Source organism: Linepithema humile, chromosome 2 (genome assembly GCF_040581485.1).
Source record: "Linepithema humile isolate Giens D197 chromosome 2, Lhum_UNIL_v1.0, whole genome shotgun sequence".
Lineage (NCBI taxonomy): Eukaryota > Metazoa > Arthropoda > Insecta > Hymenoptera > Formicidae > Linepithema > Linepithema humile.
The window spans coordinates 146747-167500 of NC_090129.1; the positions used below are offsets into that span (position 1 = coordinate 146747).

The following is a 20754-nucleotide window of genomic DNA, read 5'->3' on the forward strand; positions in this document are numbered from 1 at the left end:
ATCATTTCAATAAAAGTAATAAATCAAAGCTCATCTAGTTAAAAAATAATGAATCTCTTGTCATGCCACTTATGTGGATCAGATGAAAAATCAATTAAAAACTAAAATCTGTGAATCATTGCGTAGACATTGATAAAAAATCTGAATCTCCTGTGATTTCCAGTCATCGATTGGATTCCAATCAGTGATGCAAACTCGAGCCGGCCAGCACCAGGGCTCCGTGGTAGGAAAAGCATGCACACAAGCGAGAATTGTTACGTCACACGTACGTGTGCGCACACATGCTTTTCCTACCACGGAGCCCTGGTGCTGGCCGGCTCGAGTTTGCATCACTGATTCCAATCTAATTCAATTGAGTGACTCGCTTCACTGCTCACTGTGATTGGTCAATTTTTTAAGCGGTATTCCCTCCCTCATGCTGCTTGCTGCTTGTGTCTCAGATCTGGCGTCACTAATCATAAGTTCGACTGGGATCATGATTAAAATTTTGGACAAAGAACAATCTTACAGCAAGAGAATCAAATGTGCCGCGCTTCAGAACTAATATGGCGAACTTGTCATTTCATAAAGCAACGTCATTTCCTTAGCCTGTTCAATACGGCGAGTTGACACGATTTCCGGTTTAACGCTACCACAAGTAACGTACATTAGGATCAAGTTATCTTAGCCGCGCGTGTACAGCCGTGTATAGTTAATAATTCTATGAAACAAACGTATTGATTCATACATTTTGTTACCTTTTACGGTTATTTTGCAATTTTTTCTTATACTCAATTGCATCTCAAACCGAATGCTTCAACTTGTTGGTTGAACCGGAACTTTAAAGCAGAACAACTCGGAGCAACTGTAGCTCTAAGATGTATACACGAAGCAAACAAAATCAGGGCTACGGAAATGGTAAGACTTTTTAGACAGATGTAGAATACCGTGTAAGGATTTCAGTTTGATGTTATATCGTACTGTCGATAATGCAATATTATATAAAACACAATAAGTAAAAAGTATTTTCCACAAGAAAAAAAAATCGATAACACATTGATAAAGAATGGCGGTGTTTGCCTTGAGTTTCATTTTATGATATGCAGCACTATTTACAAATTGTGATGACGCAATGCACAATTAAAGTATTGTGCTGAAAAATTCACTAATTTTATTAATTTCAAGCATATTTGGTTAATATCTGTATAGAAGACTTTCGTCTTATTCATACATTATATATTTTTATAATACATTAATAAATCATATTCTATATTGCAGCACGAAACCCAAACAGTCCCCAAATTCAAGGATCTTACATGATGCCTGTAAGTCTTCTGTTTTTTCTTAATATCTATAATATCTATGATTTTAGATATATATGATTATGTAGATATAGTAATATCTTGATATACAATCTCTTATAGATGAGAAGTTATATAAATTATAGAATGGACAAGACAATTATTAATGCAAACTTAAAGATAGTTTTAAAATACAATATGGTTAAGATTACTAAATACAATACTTTTGACTTGAAATTATTTTACTCCGTATTAGATTTAAAAATAATTATTTCTTTTGAAGAAAATAAAAATAATTTTACATAAGTAAAAATTTTACATAAGTAAAAATAAAATAGAATTAAAGAAGACATTACTGTTAAAACGAACTCCAATTATATATTTTGGACAAAATAAGGCAAATGTTTTAAGAATTCCAGAAAAAATATAAAAAGTTTAGAATAATTTAGATTAATCTTTCTACATGAATTTTAGAAAAAAAGCTTTTATCATTCTTTCGAGGAATATATTAAGATTGATTTGATAATGCTTATAAAAATAAGGTTTGACTTAAAAATTACTAGTCACAAGATTTAAGGAACAAAGCAATGTTGAAAGCAAAATGAATTAAATATATATAATTATGATGTTAGAGATATCCAGTAAAACAAAAGAGAAAAGAACCAGTAACAGCATTAATCGCAGGTGATGTTGCATATTAGTTATAAGATGTTGCAAGATTTTAAAATAGTTGATTATGAACAAATTTATTTATATATTTTAATCTGTTTTTTTTACTTCTCCAGTGATTCAATGTTTCCTACAATGTTTATAATAACAGTTATTTAGTCATAAATTTATTTTGAAATAAAATTGAAACTTTATATTAATTTATATTGATACAAATTTTTAAATCATTATTTAAAATTTAGTAAGAAAAATGTTTTTAATGTCATTTTTGTACTTAAATAAAACTATAATATGTTTCGAATAATAAGCATTTTCAAGTAACGATTTAATATATTGATTGCGTGAGATTGATCAATGCAACAATAATATAGTAGTTTTTATTCGTAATCCAAATATGAATTCCATTTGCTGTCAGCAAGATTATTCCACTTGCATGTACTAATTAGTGGTTCCTACTTTCCCCTCCCCTGCAATGCAGGTACTAGTAGCTATACAACCATACCGAGGAGGTGCATTCGACCAGGGACTAGGTCGTCGGTTACCCACATAGCATACCTTACCGTAGGCCGCTTTCTCGATAGTTTTCTGTTGAATTCATATTTAAACAAATTGTAGATATGCTACATCACTGTAAGCATTCTACTTGCTCCACCAAATGCATGTCTTTAAATCGAAGAAGAGATCAAATTTTATGATTTTTGTTCACGTAAACAGATTGATTTCAAAACTAATAATATTATTATTAGCGATTTTATTGATATTAATCTCTTTTGTTCTGTAAACTACATTTTAGATCGTACAATTAACATATGCAACAAAAAAACATAAATTTTTGTTTCATTTTTCTATAAACGTTTATTATATCAAATACTGTTTATTAATTTAGAATATTTTTAATTTATAAATAAAGTTCTAAATAAAGACGTTGTTGGCCACAGTGAAAGTAACATGGTTGGTATGAGCTATAGGGGTAGCATTTAATTGTTCTGACATACGATGCTAGACCTTGGTAGGGTAGCACAACCGTAGAGGTTCCTTGTGTAGCGGCGACCCACCCTATGTTTTACAGTATAATACACAAGGAAGTTACCAAGCATCACAATCTACATCCATTCAACAAAGCAATTACAATCAAGGCAATGTACAAAACTCACAAGGCTTCAAATCGCAGCAACAGAAGCAACAGCCACCACAAATGCCAGCAGCTGCCTCAACACGTCCTTTACCAACTATAGCACCAACGCAACAATTAAAAACACAAGTGGCCCAGCAACAGCAAGGACAGCAGCAAAAATCCCAATTACAACAACAACAGCAGCAGCAAAAATCACAACTGCAGCAACAGCCATCGTCACAAATGCAGCAGCAGCCATCGTCACAAATGCAGCAACAGCAGCAGCAGCAGCAGCAGCAGCAGCAGCAGCAGCAGCAGCAGTTACAACATCAGCAGCAGCAACAGGCGGCAAATCCACCAGCTCCATTAATGCAACGATTAAAACCAATTCTAAAGCAAAGTGCATCGTCAACTGCCGGACAGCCACCTTCAACCGTTTCTCAAACTACGTCTGTGACTTCTCAATCTTGTGTGCCTCCTGCATTACCAACTCCAACTTCTACTAATAATAATTCTGATGTTAAAAGTGACACTATAAAGATTGAGAATACAGACATTGAAATGCTAGACATTCAACCAAGGTGGCGAAGAAAGCCAACTGGATGTAAGTGCTTCAAATTAATTATGCGTATCGTATAAAGATATACATTTTTGTATATTTATTTCTAGAATTGTAATTTGGATATTGAAAGTAATAATCTTGATAATGCAAAGTTAATGCATTATCATATATTAAAAATTTAAAAGATAAGTCAAAGAGAATATATCTAATAATGCTCTAATTGAACTAATTAAAAGTTACAAATTCAATCATACTCTGATAATTGTTCAACAGTAATATGAATAAAAATAATTCGTGCATAGATTTTTATTTACAAAATTAATGTAATATTCAAAAACATGTTCCAAAACAAACTTTAAAAATGTAGTTATTATAAAGTTTATTACTAAAAAAAATGAAAATCATAACAGTATTCATTACTTGTACTGTAATATGAGATTAGAGTTCTTTTTTCTTTTTTTTTTTTGTGATGACACCTCACTGCGCAAATTTGAAGATTCAGAAACGTTGAGTGCTCTGGTATTAAATCGCTTGAGCTTTGACTTTCTTGCAATCAATGTGAATTTCTCTACTGACATACATAATAAATTTTCAATTATTTAACACCGCTATATTTACGTATCTAATATAATCATTTTTGTAGTTAAAGTAAACAAAAAATTGAAACGTCTTCGTATGAACCAACGTTTAAGGAAAACTTTGCAACCTAAGAACGCAATTATGGTATTAAATGAGATGAAGGCTGGGGTTCAATTTACATTTCCTGAAACACAGGGAGCCATGTCAAACTCACTTTATCTCGTTCATGCAGAGGTAACGCTATAGATCAGTTTTACGCAATGTATCATTGTTTTTCCATAGTTTTAATTAAAATTCTAAATTACTAATTTCTACAATGCGTATCATTGTATATTCAATTGTAATATTCAATAATACAATAATTATATGTAAAATGTTGGATTTAAAATGCTTTAACATACCATTGCAGCTTGATGGTAAAACTTATGTTGGACAAGGACTGTCCAAACCACTTGCTCGCCAAAATGCGGCTGAAAATGCGTTGAAAGCTCTATTACTTGAAAAAATGACAGCAGCGTCTATGAAAGCGCGCATAGATGCTGAATCCGATGGACAAGCTAATGTATCTTCAGAAGGAGAGACAAAAGAAGAAAATAATGATGATTGCACTGTTATGGACACAAATGCTGAAGACGAAATTCCATGGAGTTCATTGGCTAGTTTCGCACTTTATAAACTTTTCCTCGAATGGCATAATCAAGGAACATCAGTTCCAGTTCCACGGCCTGGACTACCAGCTACAAAGGGAGCGAAAAAAGATAATCCTAATGCACCCAGAACTCCTGTTCAGAAGGAACTTCCACCTAATCCTACAAATATACATCCAGTTATGTTGCTGAATCAAATAAGACCCGGGCTTGTATATGTAGAACTCAGCCGTGTTGGTAATCCACCAAATACAATGTTTACTCTGGCTGTTGAAATTGACGGAGTTGAATATTCAGGAACAGGTACAGTATGAACTTCGTGTAATCTATATCTAATATCGTCTATATGTATTATTGCAAATGTTTGCGCATTATTATAGATATATGATTAAAATAAAAATTGTTTTGCTCTAGCTAAAAACAAAAAGGATGCCAAGAAGGCGGCAGCTAAGGTAGCACTGTTAGCATTATACGGTTTAACGTATCCTGAGGATGCTCCTAAACAGGACGATATGGAAGTTTAAAGTGAACAAAATTCATTTATTAAAGCATTATAACTTTTTTATTTATTTCCACCGAAAAAGTATATACTTCTATTTCGATAGAAATTTAAAAAAAGTTTTATATTCTCATTACCATATAAATTACCATATAAAATTGCACGATTAAAATACCTATAAAATTCATCAAACCATATATAGAATGCATTTGCTTAGCTTGTTTCGACATTGTCACTGCTGATGCTCAGATATAATGCTTTGCAAGTTCTATTTTTGCGCAAGCACAATATAATTATTTTAAAAAAATTGGTGTGCACTTTATTCAATCGAAAAAAGTGTCGTAATAAATTAGACATTATTCAATTTTTCAATGTATGTATTACCCGTTTTTATTATGTATATAATATATCTTATACTACATATTAATGTATATGTACTCTACGAGATATAATGTAGTTATATTTTTCCACCATTCAATTGAGAATTTTATAAATGCATTCGTAGCTCGTTTCATATCATTGTCTATCGATAGTATATTTCAATATTTTAGCTTTTTCTAAAATATTAGATTCTTAAATATTAGAAAATTTATCGCTAATGCTAACAATCGAGATGTTAGTTGCTAAGTACAGGTAATCTTAAACAAATGTGTAAAACATTATATCCGAGTGTCAGTGGTGATAAAGAAAGAAGAGAAAAGCTAGAGAAATACACTCTATGTACAGATTGATAAATTTAAACCAACCAAGACATATTTTAATATTTTTATTTAGAATGCAAAGAAACTTGACCACAAGCAGTTTATTTCACAAATAGCAAGGTATATACTCTGCTCCATAAGAGAGTGATATAGATCAGTATTTGGAGTTATATTTTCGAAATGATTTTCATAGTTGATGTCCACTAACTTTTCCTTGCTGTTCACCCATCTGTCAGATTTTTTCTTAGGACAGTAAACAAACAGTAACATCGACTGTAATGCCAATGTCGATGCATTTATGTCCACGTATATGCTGTTTAATAAATAACGCATATAACTGCTATTTTTCTTCTACTTTACTATAAAGTTACGTAGACCAAGATTATTATTCTCTTATCAAACAGAGTATACTTTACGATGCAATAACTTTGTAGTTGTAATTGTAATTTTTATTATAATCATGTGTTTACTGTAACGATATTAATGTGTTTACTGTAATAATATTAATGTCAGTAATCACATAACTGCTGTGTATTACATATTGTTAAATATAGACATATTGTTAAGAAAACGGTATTGTAATGAGTGAATATTAGTGTATTCGTAATAAAGTCATAACTCTTTACAAATGCACATTCATTTTTTTGGTACTTATTTGATGATGTAGTATTTTCAAACACTTTATTATGTCCAAGTGGAACTTGTTTGTAAAACATCATAATATCGAAATAAATGCAGATTAAAAAGCAACAGCTTATAGTCCTTCTTTTAGAATTGATATGCCAAGCTCGTTATACTCGTTATTTTTACTTCGACTTATACTTACATACATAAATTTTAAAACTGTCACATACTAGTGTGAATTTTATAACGGATATAAGTAATTTCAAATTGTTTAAAATTCGAATCTCATGTACCTACTTGCGATAGCTTTTCCGACAAGGTTGATTGTGCGTAATGTGTCGAGACAACACAGTCGCTATAGCAACAATTAGTACCAAACAATAAAGTGTTTTGTATTGTTACGTACTCATGTTAGGTATAATAGTATTCTTACGACAGCTATTATCAAATAATGCGCACATTAAAATTGGTAATAATAGGACCGACTGAGGTAAGATTCCCTATTAAATATTCATACAATTATTTCAAAGAGAAAGAGAGAGAGAGAGAGAGAGAGAGAAAGAGATGTAGGATACTTTATTATCAGATTATTTCAATGATACATCGACTAAAGCAATGGTCACACATTTTGTGTATTTAGAGCGGAAAGACCACGATAGCAAATTTTTTGGCAGATGCTACGGAAATTCCATATGATTATCATCCAACTCAAGGAGTTCGGATATTGGAGTTTGAAACGGATGACATCGAAGTGAATAATGAACGCGTTTCGAGAGATATCGAACTATGGGATTGCAGTGGAAATCACAAGTATAGTACAGTATATATTTTTTCGCAAATCTAGATTTCAAATGAAAGAAAGACATTGTTCAATATTTTAAATATTCAGAAAGATAGGATACTCATAACACATGTTTCACAGATTCAAAAATTGTTGGCCAGCAATGCGTAAAGACGTACACGGCATAATACTTGTATATAGCGCAAAAAGGCAAAATTCTTTGAAAGAGCTGAAAGAATTTTACGATTATTTTGTTAACGGCCCCAAATTAGGGCCAAATAGTTGTGTAATATTTTACTTTGATCCTGATAACGCTACATCGAGTACGTCAAAAATTATTTGTAAGTACTTGAGTAGTAATAATGTATATCAAGAGATTTAATTTTTAAATTTAATTTAAAAATATATATTAATGATTTCTTTTCAATTTTCTAAAAAGTATAAAATTAAAGTCATACAACTTACTAATTAATCCTTAAATTTTATATTTTGCAATATAATTAAAGCATCTAGCTTCTCTCATGTCTCTCATGTCAAGTGCAACGTGGATAATAATGGGGATCAATTAAAAGCTGATTTTCAACTGTTTCTAAGTGCCCTAATAAGAAAAATGCACGATGATAAAGAAGAAAAACTGATATTAAGTGACAATATATTATTTGCTAAATAATATATTTATCTTTTAAGGAATTGTATAAATAAGAAAACAATATTCTTTGTTATTAATTAATATCTGCAACTACATTGTATCTATTATAAATGTAAGAATATACCCGATTATTCCCAATATTTCTCTTATCACACTTTCTGTTTATAAATTGTATCACAGAATAACAGTTGAATATTATTTACAAATAGAAGTTAAATTTTTACTTAATTTTAATCAAGGATCTTAGCCTTGTGTACATAGAAAATTTATTAAATAGAAGATTTTATAGTTTTTTGAGATAAAGCTGTTGTTAGTTCTTTCCATGCTTTTTCTACTTGTTCTAGTGTAATTTCATGAGTCCACAAAGTGCATATGACAACATTAGCTTCTTTAATCTGTTCTGTATTACTCGGTTGTATTTCAATTCGCAGCTTAGCTGCTTCCTCAGATAATTGATTTCTATTCATTATACGTTTTATAGCCTGTAAATTTAACACAAGTTAATAAGAAATTAATGTTACATAAACAGTTACCTATATTGAGTACAAATAAAATAAGATAGATATTAAATAAATGGACAAAAAAAATGTATCTTGTAAGTAAAGAACTTACCTCATTTTGCGGAATAATACAAGTCCAAATTTCATGACATACATCCTGCCACTTAGCTTGAATCAAAACTGCTGCTTCCATTACAATTATGTCATTATTCTTTGCATAAAGAACATCTATTTCTTTTTTAGCTTCCCGCAAAATTAAAGGCCAAATTAATTTATTTAGTTTTTCCAACTGTTCCTATAGTATATAAATTTTATTAGAATAGAAATCGTAGACAATAATAGATATGTTGAATATGTAGAATATAAAATTATTATATATACACACTTTATTATTAAACACTATATCACCGAGTAGCTTTCTATCTATAAACCCGTCTGAAGTTAGAATAGAAGAGCCAAAATGTTCAATTATTGCATGAAAACAATCTTTTCCGGGTAAATATAAATCATGAGCTATTTTATCACAATTTACAAGACCAGCACCGAGATTTTGTAATTTTTCAGCAACTGAAGATTTTCCACTTGCAATGCCACCCGTTAAACCAATAATATATGGTTTTAGAGCCTTATCATTTATTCTCTAACAAAACAATGAAAAATTATTAATTAATATTATTAATTTATCAATTTCCATATATTCTCATATGTTCAAATATGTTCTAAAGAAAGTTTCCAGTATCGCAATATTGATAATTTATTATATACTATACTGTAAACACGTACAGGAGCTCGAAGCCTTGTGCCAAGTAATCGTATTCTATGATTACTAGAACTAATTTTAGCTTCTTCATATTCGTTATGACATTCATCAGCTGCTAATTCTACCACACAAATATCCAATGCACTTAAATTTTTTTGTGAACGTAATTGATTGATTTTGTCACCTCCGCGCTTTGTTTCTTCACTCACAACCATCATTTCAAGTGAAGGATCTTCTTTGGTAGGTCCATACATATCAGTGATAGGAACAACATCGTATGTTATTGATGAATCTATATCTTCCAAAAACTCTTTAACATTACTTATTCTTTGATTACACGGTTGTATAAGCTCCCACAATAATTTACCTAAAAATGATTGGTTTTCATTATGTCATACAAAAATATTCGACTAAATTATCTCAATCTTTTATCTGTGAGTCATTTAAAGGTATCATTATTGTAAACTTAAATAAAAAATCTGATTAAATAATATAAATAGTAAAAAATTATTATACCAGAAATCATATTGGTATCTGTTACACCAACAGTAAGTTTTCCTGTACAACGTAAAACAGCTTCGCTTAATAAAATTTTGTGACCATTATGCAATCGATCAAACGTGCCACCTAGTACTACATTCTTGTAAGTTCTTACATCTTGAGTAGTATATTCTGCATCTTTGTTATTAATCTGATCTTGATCATCGTCACAAGTGATAAAACTGTAATCCATTGACATATTGGCTAAACAATCTTGTATAAATACATCTGCTTCTTTCTTACTGCACAATTGATCAAAGATCACTATCTCCACAGGTTTTTGAGTCTTTATAATGGTCTTTCCAGAATGTTTCATATTGGTGAGTAAAACACGAATATCAAGTCGGGAAGCAATTGTAGAAGTATTCATGTATATATCTACAACATTCTTAGCATACTGAGGACTTCTTCGTTGCGACATTGCTATATTATAATTTCCTGCAAAAATATTCTTTTCCGGTAGATATTGAATATATAATGTCTTCAGAACATGGTTCTTAATTACAGGTAATAATTTTTTCACTCTTGCAGGATTTGTTAAAACTAATAAACCGGTGTTTGCCATATCAAAGTAAGTATTAAAACTACTCCACTTTCTATAGTGCACTTTCCCAATATTTTGCTTTATAATTGATTTCTCGATTCTTGAGTAATACCAAAAATTGATGCCGTTACTCACTCGATTTATCCAAATCTGATTAGTTCTAGGGCATAGTCTTTTTTTAATATTTTGATATTTCTTATCGCATACAATATGACGAAGCGTTTATTTAAATTCAATTACATACATTAGTTTCCCGAAAAACGCTGTTCTTGTCAGTATTAAAAATGTTAACTTTTTTGTCCACCACAAAATAATTGGATCAAATTCAGAATTTAATTAATAAACTAGATAAAATATTGTTTTAGCATGACTAATTAATAAATGCATAATAAATAAATACATCTTACAAACTCTGCATAACAAACAATTATAACGTTCACAGAAACAGTTTAGAAAACATTGGAAAACAACAGTTGAGTGATTGTCCATAGATCATCTGCATCTACCCATAGACGTAGTAAGCATAGATTCTCATATCCTCGAATTTTTGAACGGCCAGAGGACGCCTAATCGCGTCCTCCATTATTTTTTTTTCGACGAACGTCCATCTATATAATATTTTGTGATTTCAAATATGGTCGCTACCGCGTGCTAGCGCGGTTGCCGCACGAGAAGCGTGATTATGTATCATAACCTCATTTGAACTAGTCCGGATTTCTTTCTCGAGGTGCACAATGGTGCAGAGTAGAATATATGCACGGAATCGTGCTCTTGGATACATCAGTAATCACATACCTTTGGTCACGAGATACATCCTTAGAAGAAAAGAGCATCTCATTGTCACGTGTGTGGGCAAAGAATTCCATACTTATGGATGTAAACATTTCACTCTGCTGAGCGTGTCAGGTATGCACGCCGACGATATCACTTGTCTGGCTACGGACACGTTTCACGTATACACGGCGAGCGCGAATAATATTTACGCGTGGCGCCGAGGGACAGAGTTGAAACATACTTACAAGGGCCATGATTGTACGGTTCATATTCTGCTACCATTTGGCGCTCATTTGCTGTCTGTCGACAAAAGCAGTACTCTGAAGGTGTGGAATATCAAGGATGAGAGTTTACTGTTGGAATTGAATTTTAGCAATAATGTTTTCAAGATAACCACACTGATACATCCTAACACTTACTTGAATAAGATTTTGCTGGGTAGCGAACAGGGCCAGCTGCAGCTGTGGAATATCAAATGTATGAAAATGATCTATACATTCAAAGGATGGCAGACCAGTGTGACAGCGTTGGAACAAGCACCCGCAATAGACGTGGCTGCTATAGGCTTGAACGATGGCCGCATTATTTTGCATAACCTGAAGTACGATGAGACCATCTTTGAATTAGTGCAAGACTGGGGTCCAGTGATATCCATCAGCTTTCGTACAGACGGCCATCCGATTATGGCAACAGGCAGTTTTGGTGGCCAAATTGTTTTCTGGAACCTGGAACAACGCATGGTAGAGAGTCAGCTGTGTAATGCGCACGAGGCAGCAGTCACAGGTCTGAAATATATACCTAATGAACCACTGCTTGTTTCATCCTCCTCTGACAACTCTTTAAAGCTATGGATATTTGATATGGCTGATGGAGCGGGCAGACTCTTAAGGATAAGAGAAGGTCATGCCGAGCCTCCGACAATTACTCGGTTTTACGGAAACGATGGTAATTATCTATTGACCGCGGGTGGCGATTCCTCTCTCCGGTTGTTCTCCACCATCACAGAGATACTGAACAAAAGTCTGGGAAGAGCCTCATTTAATAGGAAAGCGTCGAAAAAGAAAGGTCATTCAGTCGCCGATCCATTGTTAATGCCACCGATAACTGAGCTTGCATCTGAAATAACGCGAGAGAAGGAGTGGTGTAACATAGCGGCAACTCATTCCGGCTTGGGTGTAGTCACCACATGGTCCTCTCATCTACAAAAAATGGGCGATCTTAAGTTACTGCCTGAGAGATTTAAAGGCAACTATAACGCCAGCGCAACCAGCTTGTGCTTAACAAGATGCGGAAATTTTGTTGTGATTGGTTATAACACGGGCCACGTTGATAGATTTAATATTCAATCCGGGATCCACAGAGCATCCTATGGAGATGAGAGCGGCGCTCACAAAGGTCCGATTAAGGGGGTCATGGTTGACGATTTGAATCAAACTCTTATCACTGCTGGCAGAGACGCTACAATCAAGTTTTGGGATTTTAAACCTAGAAAAGGTAAGAAAGATTTTGTACTTAAAAGTTAAATTTTCTTTGTTTGAATATGCTGCAATGTAACCATCATCTCAGGTATAACAACGGCAAGAACGATATTGACACTGGAAGAATCGGTCGAATGGATACGACACCATAATGAGAGTTCTCTCGTGGCTATAGCTTTAGAAAATTTCGATATTGTATTGATGGATGTGGATACAAGAAGAATAGTTCGGCACTTTCAAGGGCACGAGGGACGAGTAACGGACGCATGTTTCAGTCCTGACTCTAGGTGGTTAATCACAGCATCTATGGATTGCACGATACGCACTTGGGACATACCATCTTCGCATTTAATAGATATCTTTCAGGTAAGCAATCTTAGAATTGTATACATTTCAAATTTCACCATAGACAAAAGTATAATATAATGTCACATACGCAATTTGTGTGGCACTAAATTCACCTAAAAAGCATCTAAAAGTTACCTCAAGTTTAATATTTTTTCTTTTTCAAATACTTTTTATAATTTTCTTTCAAATATCTATTTTGTCTCTTATACAACACAACATGTAAAATACATCGTAAAGGCATTTAAAAGATTTTCATTTCTATAGTCATTGCTTCACGATTCTTGATTATTCACGATTGTTATTCGACTTGGAAGGAAATGCATTAGAAAATATGTTAATAATATACTTTGCATTTTCAGGTCCCTGAAGCTTGTATATCCTTAAACTTTTCTCCGACGGGAGAATTTCTCGCGACCGCGCATGTACGCAATGTAGGAATCTTCTTATGGTCGAATCGTTTGCTCTACTCGCACGTTTCATTAAAGGCCATTACTAAAGACGACACGATACCCGAAATGGGACTTCCTGGCTCTTCTGTAGAAATCGAGAAAGGTGACGAGGACGATGTTATTGCCGCAGAGCCAGATTATGTGTCTCCCGATCAGCTTGATGATGATCTCATTACCATGTCCGCCGTGGCTCAATCGAGATGGCAAAATCTGCTCGACATTGACATCATTAAAAAGAGAAACAAACCGAAACAGCCGCCCAAAACTCTCGAGGCCGCGCCGTTCTTCTTACCCACAATTCCGTCATTGCAACTGCGTTTTGATTTCTCGGATGTTAAAACTACCGAGAACACTGAAACGCATATTCATTCCGCCTTACAAAGTCTTACGTCATTCGGCAAATATCTGCAATCTACAACTAATGATTTTTCGCTCGTAATTGAAAAATTAAAGGCGATGGGCCCTAGTGACATCGATTTCGAGATTCAATCGTTGTCTTTGAACGAGAGTACAGCCGAGTCGTTGATACTGCAGTTTATGAAGATGCTTCATTACATGATGGAACGACAAACGGATTTCGAATTATCGCAAGCATACCTGGCAGTATTTCTAAAGTGGCATGCTACAGCAATATCGAAAAACAAGACGCTACGAAATTACCTGCGAAAAATCCAAAAGGCACAAACAAGAAATTGGCTTACGTTACGAGAGAAATTATTTTATAATCTAAGTGTTGTACAAAATTTCAAAAAAATGTAACGTGTCAATCAACTGTTATAATTATTGCGTGTGTAAATATCTTTAATTAAATAAACATTTTTTTATAGATTTTTTAAAAATTATTACACAATAATTAATATATAATTATATCAACGTTTAAATTAACATATAGTACAGATTTTTAGGTTTGTCGAAAAAAAATCGATTTATTCGCTTATTCAAAAAAATATATATTATAAATTGATACTGGAAACATCGTGATACTTTTGCCGTCGCATTTCTCTTTTCATATAAATACCTTAATAAACTAAAATTTCTTCAACATCACATTTCAATACAGATATTTTTAAGCATATCTTTTTTCTTTTTAATACAATGTTTTATTTTCTCTCGTGAATATTAAAGTATAAAATATGATTTGTGTTTAATGTATGTAAATGTGTAATTTGAAGTAGAAAGTTGTCATTAGTAAGAAGTAATCTCTCTTTCATGCAACTTGACGAGCGTTTTTTTTTTTTGGCACGTCTATCATTTGATATAAGAACACTTTGCCATATTATTATTATTTCCAAACTATTCCCTGTAATTAAGAAAGCTTTGCAGTTGTTCTATTATCATAGGTTCAAGTGATAAATCATTAATATATGGTTCAAAGTTTGTAACAATTCTATACAGACTACGCTTGATCGCACTTCGTAAAGAGGCAAAAATTTCCCTACTCAATTTATCGTCCATTTGCACTTTCCTTACTAATATAGTTGACTTTTGCAGTTTATCCAGAGCCTGTTTCACTGACAACAGACTATTGATGATGATTGGTACATCTTTTTGTACAATGCCGTAAGAATCTTCGCTCAACGAAAACACCGTTAAAGATGAAATAGCCTCGGCAGCCCAAATAACCGGTTGTCCATTGAGTAAAACATAACGAATTTTATTATCATCTTGTTCGCCAAAGATGTAATTAATAAGTGGCTTGGAAAACAAATAGATTACAAAAGCATCTCGTTTTTGTTTAATGAACTTTTGAACAGATGAACCGCTATAAGGAGCTTCCTTTGTATCTGTTTCTGCTACTATCGTTGGTGCTATGTCGGGTATTAATTTCCGCATGTGATATGCATAATCCTTTTGTCGAGCAGGTGCAATCGTTCCTTTCAATACACTTGTACCATAGCAGAATGGTTGGTCTTGAGGTTTTATCATTATACCATTGAGATCGGATGAAAATTTCTTAAGAAGATTTGTGCATTTTTCTACTACACAATTCCAGTTGTACGGATGACCACCTGGTTGACTGAGTGTAAACAACACATCTCTTCTCATTTTTTCTTTTTGAGCTAAGGTAACTAGATCCAAGTAACCCAGGTGTTGCATTATCGGTATTTTATCCATTGATAATGTAGCGATGAGAGTTAATTCTGTAGAATCTATACTGTACGCACCACTGTAATCGAATTTAAATGGAACCCATTCAGTCAAGTATACTTCGAATAACAAGTAGATGCTGCTTATCGTCAGTATAAATATAAATTGATGAAGCCATAATTGTGATATCAATGTCAGATTTAGCAATCTGGACACAGTATCTAAAGGTTCCACTTCTGTTTGCACAAAAATCACTGACAATAATGCCGCACGGCAGTAAGATCCCAGAAAATAATAAACAGTTGTGTAATATATAGTCGACCACATAGAGGAAACCATCAACTTCGGCAGTATAGCATAAATTCTTTGCTTCAGACGCAGAAACTTGGACTGCGCTGTAATGGGAAATGGAAAATATTTCCCAGCAAAGTCTTTGTTCTTAACAGAAAAATACAAGCCACTCCACAAGCCACTGAATAACAAGAAATAGTACTCCTCTACCAAGCATGTTCCATATGTGATATTGCAATCTGTAATCGAAGAACTGTATTTTCCTCCTTTCAGTGACAAGTGCAACCAGACCAAGATACCACCAATTACGATATGCAATGCTTCCAGAAATAAGTTTTGTATCGTAAGCGTTGCACATAGTCTGCTAAATCTGCTCTTGTAGTATGGAGGGGTGTGCGAATAAATTTTTCTGCACAGAAATGCCTGTACGCAGGTCACCGTGGTGAGAATGGCGAGATAAACCCACATTCGTAACGATGTTACGGTTGTCCATGTTTCTTGAAGCCAGAGCGTATAATCCATGCTTAGATTTGCGAACAAAACAAGGCAGCAGACGAGAAAAAATTGCAGCGTTACACTCGAGATGGTCGCCAGGAGCATTCGTTGGTTTAGCAGTTCATTGTATCCCTTTTTGTCGGTTTCAATCATCTTGTTCGTTAAAGCCGGCTTAATCTTCACGCATGCGAGATCCTTACCACTCGTTCTGTTACTCGTTTTTATGCGGTAATGCTCAGCATAGTTTAAACTTCTTTGTTTGATGTAACGTTATTCATTACAATTCTCATGCTTTTTCGAAAATTATATCTTCTTTGTAATTATTCATATAACGGCGTTTTACTCGTGTTCGGAGATTTCAAAATACCGTAATCTAACACAACCTTGTCTTTTCTTTATCGCCATAAAAAATAAAAATATATGATGCGGAATCAAGCAATACTATATATTACCTTTATAATTCATGTAAACACGGCAACAGCCTTGAGAGTAGCCAGTTATTTTTTAATGGGCGCATTCAGCGAAACAAACCGTTTAGTAGCAATCGAACGTGATTAGCTCTTACTTTTAGAGCCAACAAATTAACAGCGTCATTCAGCGGAAAATCTAGTAACTTTGTCCAACTGTTGAGTCCGCTGAACGCGGCCAATATATATTTATTATTTTTCGGCAGGCTCTACAATAAGTTAAAAATGTTCCGTTACCAGTCGTGAATACTCCGTCTTACCAGAAATAACTAGACATAGTGCTTTTCAATTAGTAGTTGCTATCCTTTGCGGCTGATGACGGGGCATTTGCAACTTATGACAAATTCCCACTGAGCGTGTCACACGCGCGTCATCCATTGCGTCACAAATTAACCAATCAAAACATCCCATTTTATTGCATTATTTGCCGCGCGAATAAAATTGGATGTTTTGATTGGTTAATTCGTGACGCGACGGATGACGCCGACGCGTGATGCGCTCAGTGGAAATTCGCCATTATTGTAAAACCAGCCTTAAGGCTGAGCACAGTCTTTTATATAAGGCATAATGCATAAGAGAATCAACCAATCAGAGATCCGTAGAATGAGAAGTGGGGATGGAAATAAAAGATTCTGATTGGTTGATTCCCTTATGCCTTATGTAAAAGTCTGTGCTCCGACCTTTAGATAAGATTAAATCTAGCTAGTAATATTTTTAGTTTTAAGATATTGCGTCATGACGCTACGATCGCCTACAGCTTTTTAGTTCCGCCATTTCTCGTTAAACGGCGCTACAAACACCCGCAGATTTTTTTAGTTCCGCTATATTCAGTTTAGGCAGCGCTGCAATCGCTCATAATATACATATATAATATTGGAAAGTAGCTATAACCTCACATCTCAATTTTAGTAATTTCCTGTTGTCAATGACTGTCACCAAGAGATGATAGATTTGATGATATAAAACAACAATTGCTACAATAATTTTTCAAATTTCCTGGGACAGGAATAAGATACTAAGGAGGAGGAGACAGATATCTATAAAAGAATAAGAAAAATTTCAACTCTGAGTTAGACGATTCTCTTAAACGTGAGTTGGTATTTTCTGTTGAAAGATAGCAATAATTATTTAAAAATTAATGACAATATTTTCCAATTAGCAAATGCACATTCGACAACGGAATAAAATAATCTAATATTTACATGAATGAAAGATGGCAGGAAATAACGCAACGGCACTTAAATCAAATAATGAGGATGTAGAGATCGGAGAGATAGATATGAATCGTTATTTCAACAATGCACCATCTACGATTTTCAGTGACATTGTCGTGCGTAAAAATCCTGATTTCTTTGACACACAATCGCATTCTACGAACCAAGTCTCGGATTATAATCCCTTGTCCGATGGCGCATCAACGAGTTCCTTCTTCAACGCGGACGTCTTACAAGCATCCACGGCTTCACTTTTGGACACCGTAGTCGATCGAGTTGAGCACAGCGCGTTGAGCGACACGCACCGAGATACGTGGATACCGTCGGAGCATACGCGAAAAATATTGCGATCCATTGCAACTTCCGCAGCTGGCGCGAGTCATCTGGAGCGTGAGAATCTCACCATGCCCGGTCTTGCTGTGCAGGGTGACATGCCAGATTTGATCAAGAACGCTTCTATACACTTTCTGGGCGAGGACGAAAACATCCATCGAAATGTGCGCACGGCATCCGATGTAACGCAGGATGAACGCGGTCTAAGAAATTTAATACAGGCTGGCTGCTATCGAGCGGCGGTTAATTTGTCAGGCAGATTGCTGTCCATCTACGCCCAAGGCTATGGCAAGATTAATCAGCCCAGCAAGCACACGCCTCATTCTCTGCAGCTCTGGTATACGAGACTCTCGTTGTTGGCCAAATTGAGGCAGATGGACGTGCTGGAGAGCGAGTCGAAGCCGTTCGGCAATCTGGACAAGCCCGACATGTATTTCACTTTTTATCCGGAATTGTACGGCACCAGACCAGGTTCCATGGCGTCGTTTGCCTTCAGATTACTGTTGGCCGAAATTCCGTCTTACTACGGCAAACCGAAACAAGCCTTAGACAATTTGTATAAACTCTTAGCAACAGTCAATCGAATTATAGCCAATTTCCAAGCTGGTTTTAATGGTGAAGGAACGCACGCAAAGATCAGCGAATCTGATCAACGAGACGCTCTGAAATTGTGGACCGCCAGGAAGTCCAGAATCTTGATTTCTGTCATTAATTGTGCCATCAGCATGAGGAACTATATTCTTGCGATAGAGATACTGGAGAATCTGTGCAATTTGCCTGATTGGACCGCAGAGCAGATAGGTATCTTGAGATCGGCCATAGGAAGGGTGCATTTGTTCCTCGGCGACGTCTCAGCGGCGGAAAAGTTCTTCGTTCGCAGCAACAAGGAGGAAAAGACAACGAGCATCAGAGAATTGGTAGATAGCGGATTAATGGCGGTCGCTCAAAACGCCTTTCAAGAAGCCTACAGTTACTTCCAGTCCGCTTCGGCGATGGATCCGTCTAACGTTATGTTGATTAATAACATGGCGGTGTGTTTGTTGTATACCGGCCAGCTGAGAACAGCCGTATGGTTATTTGAAAGCGTCGTCAATAGAAATCCGCTCAAGAGTTTACAAGAGCCGATCTTATTGAATATGTGCACCTCGTATGAGTTGCATACGACGCACTGCAAACAACCAAAACTGCACCTTCTGAGGCAGCTGAACAGATACAAAGGCGACGCGATGGATATTCAGTGTCTAAAACTAGCCATGTAAGATTTAGATGGAATTGTTACTGTTAATGTTAACATTTTGAAACTCGAGCCTGTTGTTCTTAAAGATTATAAGTTGTAGAGTTTAATTTGCAAAAAGAATGTAGAGCAAAGATAATAGAATCGAAAAGTCTGGTGCAACAGCAGTTTATATTACATTCTTTTTTGAATTGAAAAATTAAATTAAATTACTGAATTTTTTTGCTTCCAAGTTTAATAATCTACTTAAGAATTTGAAAAGATTAAGCTGATATTATTTATTGCAAGGGTAAATTGAGAAGTAAAGAGACATTTTCAATCGATTTGGGAATCAAAAAAATTCCTTTACTTTTTGACTTGTAAATATGCTCGAATTGTACTTGAGCTCGGGTCACAAAATGTTAAACCTCAGGGAGGATGTAAAAACATTGTGATAATATGAATAAAAATATAATGTTTCGTTACACATGCATTTTTTCGCTTTCACTTTCACGTCGCGTTATTGAGATGTGATATTTTTTCACGTAATAACCGTAATAATCCATGTCGCAGTCTTCTACTTCAGCCAATCTAATTTAGGATCTAAAAGGTATAAAACTGGGTATCCCAAAAATCCAAGAATCATCGAATAAAAAACGAAACAGCGGGGCGTCAAAGTAAAATAGCTTTTATTACATCGTGAAACGAGGACAATTTAACGAATGTTCAACAATTGCTATAGTTTTCTCTCCTCCTCACACACTCTCTCTTTCGCTCTCTTTCTCTCTCCTTTTTCACTTGCACAGTGTTCCTAAACAGTGCAATTTGCACGCATTTGTCTTCTTCCACTTCTCGGTTTTTTGTAATTTTACTACTTCTTTTTAGTCGCGAGAATACGAGTGCCGCAGCGTTCTTCGAAAATATATATTATGAAATAATCCAGTGTTTTTTTGCATTTATAGTATGTTTTTTCGTTCTTTATCCGCGCGTTAGGTCTTGTGTTTCCAGTCTCTTGCAATTTCCTCGTTCTTTTTTTCCTATCGATTTATTTTTCATATTTTTATTCTTTAAACTGACTAATTTACTCTTTTGCTCTCTCTTTCACTCTTTCTCGTTCGCACTCTCTCTTTCTCTCCCTCTCTGTCTCTCATTACA

General features: G+C 34.5%; 7 protein-coding genes across 8 annotated transcripts in view; 4 read left to right on the forward strand and 3 right to left on the reverse strand.

Annotated features, from left to right (window-relative positions):
• Nucleotides 1-581: 581 nt before the first annotated feature.
• On the forward strand, nt 582-6801 carry LOC105673671 (uncharacterized). Of its 2 annotated transcripts, none has more exons than XM_067348984.1 (6): nt 582-897; nt 1258-1304; nt 3019-3667; nt 4269-4438; nt 4614-5154; nt 5266-6801. In XM_067348984.1, the coding sequence occupies exons 1-6, from the start codon at nt 858-860 to the stop codon at nt 5373-5375; spliced, it is 1557 nt and encodes a 518-aa protein (XP_067205085.1). In that variant the 5' UTR covers nt 582-857; the 3' UTR covers nt 5376-6801. The 2 variants fall into 2 exon arrangements, with proteins under 2 accessions (XP_067205085.1, XP_067205086.1); XM_067348985.1 differs by having other exon boundaries at nt 3121-3667.
• A 243-nt stretch (nt 6802-7044) lies between these two features.
• On the forward strand, nt 7045-8245 carry LOC105673688 (intraflagellar transport protein 22 homolog). Its single transcript, XM_012369494.2, has 4 exons — nt 7045-7165; nt 7316-7485; nt 7598-7797; nt 7963-8245. Exons 1-4 carry the CDS (start codon nt 7127-7129, stop codon nt 8124-8126), a joined length of 573 nt encoding a protein of 190 aa, XP_012224917.1. The 5' UTR covers nt 7045-7126; the 3' UTR covers nt 8127-8245.
• On the reverse strand, nt 7963-10920 carry Ppat-Dpck (Bifunctional Phosphopantetheine adenylyltransferase - Dephospho-CoA kinase). Its single transcript, XM_012369486.2, has 5 exons — nt 9882-10920; nt 9389-9732; nt 8991-9245; nt 8718-8900; nt 7963-8587 (listed from the first exon to the last, which is right to left on the reverse strand). The coding sequence occupies exons 1-5, from the start codon at nt 10468-10470 to the stop codon at nt 8375-8377; spliced, it is 1584 nt and encodes a 527-aa protein (XP_012224909.1). The 5' UTR covers nt 10471-10920; the 3' UTR covers nt 7963-8374.
• Nucleotides 10921-11053: 133 nt separating this feature from the next.
• Nucleotides 11054-14326, forward strand: LOC105673676 (WD repeat-containing protein 36). The gene is made up of 3 exons (XM_012369473.2): nt 11054-12717; nt 12790-13067; nt 13409-14326. The coding sequence occupies exons 1-3, from the start codon at nt 11184-11186 to the stop codon at nt 14255-14257; spliced, it is 2661 nt and encodes an 886-aa protein (XP_012224896.1). The 5' UTR covers nt 11054-11183; the 3' UTR covers nt 14258-14326.
• On the reverse strand, nt 13938-16836 carry LOC105673681 (Nuclear division cycle 1). The gene has a single exon (XM_012369482.2). It carries the CDS (start codon nt 16523-16525, stop codon nt 14792-14794), a length of 1734 nt encoding a protein of 577 aa, XP_012224905.1. The 5' UTR covers nt 16526-16836; the 3' UTR covers nt 13938-14791.
• Nucleotides 16837-17661: 825 nt separating this feature from the next.
• Nucleotides 17662-20084, forward strand: LOC105673683 (trafficking protein particle complex subunit 12). Its single transcript, XM_012369485.2, has 2 exons — nt 17662-17928; nt 17999-20084. Exon 2 carries the CDS (start codon nt 18053-18055, stop codon nt 19643-19645), a length of 1593 nt encoding a protein of 530 aa, XP_012224908.1. The 5' UTR covers nt 17662-17928; nt 17999-18052; the 3' UTR covers nt 19646-20084.
• Nucleotides 20085-20271: 187 nt separating this feature from the next.
• The window catches only part of LOC105673678 (Zn finger homeodomain 1), a 27513-nt gene continuing 27030 nt past the window's right edge, over nt 20272-20754 (reverse strand). Inside the window, exon 9 of the mRNA XM_067348982.1 lies at nt 20272-20754. This exon is cut by the window's right edge and continues 5419 nt beyond it. The gene's annotated coding sequence lies outside the window, so the exon portion shown is untranslated.

Excerpts from the sequence above, each read along its gene's own strand:
- LOC105673671 (XM_067348984.1), top strand. The coding sequence starts at position 858 with ATGTATACACGAAGCAAACAAAATCAGGGCTACGGAAATG. Across the intron at positions 898-1,257 it reads AAATCAGGGCTACGGAAATG|CACGAAACCCAAACAGTCCC; the intron begins GTAAGACTTTTT and ends TCTATATTGCAG. Across the intron at positions 1,305-3,018 it reads AAGGATCTTACATGATGCCT|TATAATACACAAGGAAGTTA; the intron begins GTAAGTCTTCTG and ends TATGTTTTACAG.
- LOC105673688 (XM_012369494.2), top strand. The coding sequence starts at position 7,127 with ATGCGCACATTAAAATTGGTAATAATAGGACCGACTGAG. Across the intron at positions 7,486-7,597 it reads GATTGCAGTGGAAATCACAA|ATTCAAAAATTGTTGGCCAG; the intron begins GTATAGTACAGT and ends CATGTTTCACAG. Across the intron at positions 7,798-7,962 it reads GAGTACGTCAAAAATTATTT|CATCTAGCTTCTCTCATGTC; the intron begins GTAAGTACTTGA and ends ATATAATTAAAG.
- Ppat-Dpck (XM_012369486.2), bottom strand. The coding sequence starts at position 10,470 with ATGGCAAACACCGGTTTATTAGTTTTAACAAATCCTGCAAGAGTGAAA. Across the intron at positions 9,733-9,881 it reads AGATACCAATATGATTTCTG|GTAAATTATTGTGGGAGCTT; the intron begins GTATAATAATTT and ends AATCATTTTTAG. Across the intron at positions 8,588-8,717 it reads GTATTATTCCGCAAAATGAG|GCTATAAAACGTATAATGAA; the intron begins GTAAGTTCTTTA and ends TTAAATTTACAG.
- LOC105673676 (XM_012369473.2), top strand. The coding sequence starts at position 11,184 with ATGGTGCAGAGTAGAATATATGCACGGAATCGTGCTCTTGGATACATC. Across the intron at positions 12,718-12,789 it reads GGATTTTAAACCTAGAAAAG|GTATAACAACGGCAAGAACG; the intron begins GTAAGAAAGATT and ends CCATCATCTCAG. Across the intron at positions 13,068-13,408 it reads ATTTAATAGATATCTTTCAG|GTCCCTGAAGCTTGTATATC; the intron begins GTAAGCAATCTT and ends TTGCATTTTCAG.
- LOC105673681 (XM_012369482.2), bottom strand. The coding sequence starts at position 16,525 with ATGATTGAAACCGACAAAAAGGGATACAATGAACTGCTAAACCAACGA.
- LOC105673683 (XM_012369485.2), top strand. The coding sequence starts at position 18,053 with ATGGCAGGAAATAACGCAACGGCACTTAAATCAAATAATGAGGATGTA.